Consider the following 7,705-nt stretch of genomic DNA (forward strand, 5'->3'; position numbering starts at 1 on the left):
CCCCCTTCTTTCCTCCACCCTGAGGTCTAGATGGTTAGTGGTCCCCTGTTCCTGTGATTCCTTGAAGCACCTGGAGGAACTTGCCCTTAACTTGTCTGTTGGAAAGACTGAAAGCAATTTCAGTCTCTCAAAATATTGAGGTGACTCGTCTCCCTCAAGGTTCCTGGGCATGGTCAGTGTGGTCATTTAGGGTTCTTCCAGCTGCTTATGGTGGTGTCACAGGAGAAAATGTCGATGTCGTTGTGATTAGGCAGCAATCCAAGATTTATTAATGGTGAGGGGTAGATGAAAGGGTTGATTTTTTTTTCTTTTTAGCAGCACTTAGTCATGAACATGTTTAAAATTAACAAGGTGACTCAATCAAATATGTTACAATCCAGTAGCAACTTAGTTACAGAGTCGATGATGACAAGATTCACACTAACTTGCTGCAGGATATCCTTTATATATATGTGCATATGTACTCACATATATGTGCATGGACACCACCACAAAACACAGACACGCAGAAACATACACTGATCCACACTCATGTTAGAGAGGTGGACAAAAGAGAGGCCAGCCTGTAGTTAAAATTCCCTTCCTGAGTTTAGAGCAAATACTCACAATGCTCCAGCAATCTCAAGGGACAATAACTGAGTCTTGAGAAACCTGACCTTGTCCTGGCCTTTCATGCAGTTTGTACCCGAGAGGTGTCCCGACTCAGAGGAGATGCTGGACCCGGCCCGCAGTGATCCAGGGGAGTTCAAAGGGTCTTGCTTTAGGATCAGTGTTTATAGGGCCGGAGATGATTGATGTTCGTCAGGTATTTTCCCACTCTGGTCCATCTCCGATGTTAAAATATTCTGGTATTTTCTGCCAGTTGCGCAGCCCCAGAACTTGCTGATATCCCGTGTTTGGTATTGCTCCCCTGTTGGCCTCAACACAAGTGCAGATGTACCAGACTATCTGGTGGTTACTATCTCCCTAATGATAGGGAGAGCAGTGCGAGGCTGGGAAAGCACGGCCCAGCACAGCAAGGAGACACCTTATTGTTCTGTTTTGTCATCTTTATCAGCCTGTGCGTGACTGCTATGGGTGTTCACTATTAACTGTTACTGAAGAGATGAGGTTTCCTCCCCATTGAGCCATTTTCTTGTTCAGGTAACAGTGCTCATTGTATAGTTTTGTGAGCTTGTACTTTTCTAACATGAAGACTACTCTTCAGTGATGGAGAAATGGCTTAGATTGCCTTGACCTCCAAAGCTGGTAAAAAGAAAATAAATGGAACCTCACCTTTTGATAGCAGTGAGTTGTTACATGGATTTACTTACCTGGAAAACTGCATTGTTAGAAAGTGAGAATCTGACTTTTCAAGGAGGCTTGAATGTGTATAGAAATCAAGTTGACTTTATTGCATCTGTAGTTCCATAGATGTAAGTGGATCTTATAATGATTGTGATCTAAGATAAGTTCTGTGTTCTAGAAAGGGATTCAGTCTTCTTGCAGTGTATTTCCAAAGTCAAAGCGTACACTTTAAGAGCAGTAATTTGGGTTTAATTTACATGACACTGAGAAATGTGAAAGTTGTAGTAATATCTAAAAAGCACAGTCCTGAAGTAAAACATGTAGTAGTTACTTGATGTTCCTTTAGTCAGCTGGTAATTTGGCTTACTTGTACATGTCTGGCTTGCATTAAACAGGAGAAAGTTATCATGGTCTTTGCTGAAAATAAAACTGACTATAAAAGTAAAATGTGAAAATTAGGTGCTATTCTGAATTGTTTCAAATGGAGTATCTTAAGTCTTTAAATAAACGAACAAGGGACTGACATATTTCTGCTATTTCCTTTAAGATAATCCGAAAGCATCATCTAGGGGAACCTTAGAAGTGCAGTTATGAAACTGATGAAAACCAGTTTTTATTTACAAAACAGACTGAAAGATTGGATAAGAAAAATACTTCAAAATATATTAGTATTGTTTTCAACAATGTCTCCTGTATTCGAGGCTTAAAATGTTTGCTGGCAAGGTGACAAAGATTATGCCTCTGTGTATCAGTGACAGATGGCAAGAGAAACTTGTGTAAACATGTCAGCTGTATGAAGTGTGGTTTTGGTGACACTCACTTGCATGTAGTATACTGAAGTGAACAGAAGAGTCCAAGAGACTGCATTTTGGAAGGTGCAGAAAGCAACTTCTTTCAAGTGCAAGACTTAGTAACTGCATTTGTGTTTATGTACTTTGCTTGGTCTGGGGTTAACGTGATGCTGTGTCTCATCTCTTTTTGTAGGCCAGCTGCTCTGAGAGACCAGATGGCTCGTTGTCTGACTGCAGTCCTATTGTAGGTTCATTTGGTATGTGAAAGGCATTTCTGATTTTACTGACATTGGAGGGAGGTGATGCCTTGAACAGTTTAGGAAAATTTCAGAAAACCATAGTATTATAACTGTGACGTTTCCATTTGGCCCCGAGGAGCAAGCAATGTCAAATTATACAGGTAACATAAGAAGCAAACTTTGCTTTTTACCCTCACCCTTCTTTATTTGCTACAGTTATGTGTTGAATACAGCAGATAAATTCTAATAAAATAAATTCTAATAGGCACTACCTCACAAGCATTTCTAAAACAGATTGTGCTAAACGTGAACAGTATTAAAAATAAATAAATGTTATATGCAGTGTTGAGCAGATAGAAAGATAATGCCTTTATATACTTGAAAAGAAGTTTTAGATGCAGAGGTCAGAAGAAGTTTAGTTATAGATGATAGAAGTTTTAAATATGCCAAGCGAGGGTTGCTGCTGAAGATGTTTTGGCCCAGGCTTTCCTATGTGTGACTCTACAACAGTAAGGTAAAGAAAGAGGTTTTGCATATAATTGTGGGTTAAGGCAATCAGGGTGTTCTCACTGTAGCTTCTGGACTTAAGAATGGTCTTTAAGACTGCTTGAGGATGTTTTAACTTCAGTGAAATTTAAGTCTGAGTTAAAAATTTTGAGCTTATATAATGTAATTAATCCAACTGTGGAAGAACAAGCTAAACTTCTAACAAATCCTAAATTTTAACAAATTGTGATTAGCACAAATTACACTGATACCACAGAATCAAAGAACAGCCCATGTTGGAAGGGACTTTGAAAGGTCATCTTGTCCAGCTTTTCATGGTAAGGGAAGTCTAGGTGAGATTATTTAGCACCTTGTCCTATCCCGTCTTAAAAATCTCCAGTGGCGGGGACTCCACCATATCACTGGGGAGGTTGTTCAAGTGAGTGATTGTTCTCACTGTAAAAAATTTATTTCTTTTATCGAGATGAAACCTCTGCCAGGGCAACTTGTACCTGTTGCCCTTTGCCTTCGCCTTGTGGCTCTTTGTGAAGAGAGAGTCCCTATCGTCAGGGACACTACTACTACTTGTCGACGCTACAAAGTAGTGTCCCTTCAAGAGCTGTAATACTGTGATTAGGTCCTTCCTGTGCCTTCTGTTCCCCAGGGAGAAAAGACTTCATAGGGCGACATGTTTATTGCTCATGTATCTCTCCACTGTCTTTTAGCATATAGCTGAAAAGCAGATTCTCCAGTTCCTTGTCCCCAAAGATGCTGGGAAGTTAAGAAGGGCAGGAACAGGACACCACTTGTGCTACTTGAATTCCTCTGAATTTTAACAGTTATAGGAAATAGGAGGTGTGGAGGAAAGAGGTAGAAAATTCAGAGAGCAGCAGAAATATTTCAGCAGGTATTCACGTTGCTAACTTCAGTAATGTTTTGACACAGGACAAATAGGAAAGGCTGTGCTTGTGAAGAGAACTAGGTTTGCGAGTTAGGTTGAAGCAAGTCTTGGAGCTCATGTTTTGTTTGTTCCAACTCTTTCTGACTAGCTGTCAGCCCTGCCTGCTATCTTTTTCATATGTATCACAAAAATAACTTAAGTATTCCCTGATCTATGCCTTTTGTACTGAACTCATGGCAGGGGGAGATTTTTCTGCTGACGGGTTTGCTTTCACTGTCATCATTAACAATTTTTTCCTTTCTTAAGCTGGGTATATTGTGCTATTTCAGACCAGTGTGAATAATTTCTAAGTGTCTGCTTTCGCTTAACACAATCTTTCTGGTTCTCATTAGTTTTTAGGGAACTTTACCAGTGTCTTCAAGCATAGGCAATAATACTGAGATTAAGAACAAACCTTTTACTGTTTAAGTAAGGACTTGAAGAACTAGAGCTCTTTGTGAATTCCAGAGGTGGGGCTCTTCGTTGATAAGATTATGCATCTTGTCTTGACCTCGTTTAAAAGGGTGAATCAGTATTAGTGATTCTTTCCCTGCAGCATGCTTTAGAAAAAGCTGCATGGGCCTTGTTACTTTCCCCCTTGCAAAACTTCTCAGTTATGAACAGACTGTGCTTCAGCTGACCTTTAAATTAAGATGCTCTCTTACATGCAATGCCTTCTCATCTCTGTGAAGATTGTATTGTTAGTTATATAGCTCGCTTGTTTGATGTGAGGTAGCATGAGTAGAGTTAATGTGTGCAGGTTAAACTTTAATTTTTTTTTTTCCTTGTAACAATATAGCAGTAGTATTCCTGTGTAAATCCTTACAATGAGGATAAGCAAAAAGGACTAGCAATTTTTAAAAAAATCTTTACTTTGACTTAAGTAAATTCAGGTTTTGTATTGCTTCTTCATGAAATCAAAACTTTCTTTACAAGGTGTCTGGTTTTAATTTTCAATTCTGAAGAACTTTTTTCTTCCCTGTTTCATATTCCTTTTGTAGTTAAAAAAACTCCTCACAAAAACCATTCACAAAAAACCCCAAACAAAAACCAGAATTAAGTGTCTTGCTGAAATGACAATTATTTAGTATGTACAGAATTTGGAAGTGGATATCTCTGGAATGGATTAAAAGCAGCATTTTAAATCCCCATGTAGTGGGGAAAAATGGAAGTGAATGCATGTGACGAGGAAATCGGTGAATCTGACAACTGTTGTTTAGGGATGTGCCGATGCAATGCTACATTTTAATTCCACTGAATTGGAAGAAGAGTTCATTCTAGTCCTCTCAATGTAGTAAATATTGCTTGAAAATTAGTGAATTTACAGTGGTAAATAGTAAGCAATAAATTGTACACTAGCATTCAGTACTTCTAGAGTCCCTATTAGGTAGGACCTTCTTGTTTCCAGGTGTAGCAGTTCCAGTGCTCAGCCTCTCTGTGTTTGACAAATGCACCAGTCTTTTCTATCTTTGTGATCCTCCCATTGACTCACTCCCATGTCTGTTCTGTCCTGGACAGCCTAGGACTGGATGCAGCACTATAAATATGGCATCATCAGTGGGCAAGGACCACCTGCCCCCAGCTGCTGGCAACATTCTTCCTAATGTAGCCCAGAAGGCTGTTGGCCTTTACTGCAGTGGCATATTGTTGGCATATGTTCAATTTGCTATCCACCACACCCCTCAGGTTTTTCTCTGCAAAGATGCTTTCCACCTGGTTTGCCCCACTGTGTACTGGTGCCTGGAGGTATGCCTCCCCAGGTGCAGGATTTTGCATTTCTCTTTGTTGAACTTGAGATTCTTGCCTGTCTGTGTCTGCAGCATGTTTGGAGCTTCCACTGAATGAAACCCAGACCCGTCTGGGCTTTGTATGTCTGCAAACTTGCTGAGGACATGTTCTGTCCCATCAGCTGGGTCATGAATAAAGATGATAAACTGCATTTGCCCCAGTATTGAACCAGTGGTTGTCGTCCAGCTGGAGTTCATGCTGCTGATCACAACTCTTGAAGCCCAGTGGTTCAGCCTACTTTCAGTACTCCTCACTGTCCAGTTACGTAGGCTGTACTTCATTGGTTTGTATACGAGGATGTTGTGGGAGAAGCATCAAAAGCCTTACTTACTTGTTGTTTTCCTTTTACAGGTGGTGTTGAAAGATCTAACAGAGGTCAGCATATACAGGATCATTCTCGAGGGTATTCTAGGAGTAGAGGTAGGATTGCACAGTTAAAATTTGTAGTTTTGGGGTGATTAAGCCTTGCTTCTGGACGAAACATTTAGAATGTTGCAACTGGTGTTTGATTAGATTCTGGAAACTCAAGTTCTACTATGTTGGTAGCAGTATGGTTGCTGAGTGGTGCTATTCCGTATAGAAAACAGCCCTGAGCTTTGCAATTTTAATTAATTTGATTTGTCTTTTAAAAGGACACCTTCATCACATGGTGTTATTTTTTTTTGCGTGGGAGGTAGACTACAGGCCCTTTCAGTTTTAATGTTTCTGTAATTTTACTGTCAAGTTAAAAAAAAATCTGATGCAACAAAACCAAACACACCCAAAACCGAAAACCTACTTTGAAGTCAAATACAGCTTTGAATGTTAAGTCTTGATTCTTTTTTCTAGTTGTAGATACTAATGAATTTCTGAACACACAGCGTCAGCCAGTGAGTAGACCTGGTGACAGAAGGAGTCTTGAAAATAGAGGTAACTTTCTGGTGTGTCTGTAACTCTAATGGCTAGTTCGTATTTGATACATTAAATTTTCCCTTTTCAGGTAATTAGTTTTGTTGTATCAGAGTCAGGGTAATACCAATACTTATTTTTGCATAGTGTAGGCACTCAGTATCACCCTTTCACTTTGACTGCACAACATAAAAGACTCCACCAAATTTGCCAGAAGGCAGGGCTCCACATTTAAAATCAATGTTTCGTTTACCTCTTGTTTTGGTTCCATTCTCCTGGAGAGGGCTATTTTTCTGATCATTTTTTTGAGTCATAGTGTAGTATAAAAGGCAGCTGAGTATTGGTGTTCATTTATATCCACGTGAGGCAGTATATGTGCTCTTCTTGTGGAAGACCTGAAAGCTTGCTTGCTTTAGTATCCACAAAGAAATATTTATTCCCTGTCCTCTTCCTGTTTGTAATGGTGACTACCACTCTTGTGTGCAATACTCATGGAAGAGGTTAGTAACTGGCAGTTTGGCAATTCTGCTGCATTTGTTTCTACCAGCTACTGTCACAGGCACATAGGTCAGTGGAAAGCTTACTGTCATGTAGCACCTGTCTAAATAGTTCTGTGACTTTAGGTGGGACTGGTTATGAGATGAGGAAGATGGAAATTCTAGTGTGTGTTTAGGTGGGTTTAGCAAAAGTTCTGACCTGCAGAACAGCTGTGGAACCACTTGAAGTTGTTATAGGTTTTCTTTCAAAAAATTCGACACCATTTTCTGCATCGCTTGGATTGGTGGCCATTACGGTAGGGGAATGCTAGACTTGTTTGACTAATGAGGCAGCAGCGCTGTGGTTGTACTGTGGAATGATGACAAACAGTTCTGTTGTAGACTTTCTGACACTTATGAAGTAACTCATAAGCTATAGTGTTTAATGTTATGGATGCTTATTTATATCTAGACTGTCTTTTGCATATGAGCCTTTTAAGATATGATTTTTTAATTTATTTTTTAAAACTCATTACATAAACTGGATGCACTGAGCATTGGTGCAGAAGAAGTTACAGATGCTGTGATAGGAGAACTTCTTGGACTCATTTAGCAGAAGATGCTCTTCGTCATTACAAGATAAAACAGGTGTTCAGTTGGAAGAATAAAGGCTAAGAAGTAATTGACAGTATAGGTTCAGTGCTGGTTTCTTAGACAACATCTAAAACAGTCCAATATAAAAAAGATATATGCCTTGTTTATTCATGTGGCTGTTTACTTCCTCTCCCTCCCTATCAAAAGGGTCACTAG

The 7,705-nt window shown here is 39.6% G+C and overlaps 1 protein-coding gene across 1 annotated transcript in view; it reads left to right on the plus strand.

Moving 5' to 3' along the window:
- Window positions 1-787: 787 nt before the first annotated feature.
- DDX4 (DEAD (Asp-Glu-Ala-Asp) box polypeptide 4) overlaps window positions 788-7,705 on the plus strand; it is an 18,173-nt gene continuing 11,255 nt past the window's right edge. The window contains exons 1-4 of the mRNA XM_010132614.1: window positions 788-805; window positions 2,272-2,335; window positions 5,883-5,951; window positions 6,360-6,440. Coding sequence (XP_010130916.1) covers window positions 788-805; window positions 2,272-2,335; window positions 5,883-5,951; window positions 6,360-6,440 — 232 coding nt within the window. The remainder of the gene's footprint in view (window positions 806-2,271; window positions 2,336-5,882; window positions 5,952-6,359; window positions 6,441-7,705) is intronic.

The sequence above is a fragment of the Buceros rhinoceros genome, unplaced genomic scaffold (assembly GCF_000710305.1).
Source record: "Buceros rhinoceros silvestris isolate BGI_N320 unplaced genomic scaffold, ASM71030v1 scaffold30483, whole genome shotgun sequence".
Classification (NCBI taxonomy): Eukaryota; Metazoa; Chordata; class Aves; order Bucerotiformes; family Bucerotidae; genus Buceros; species Buceros rhinoceros.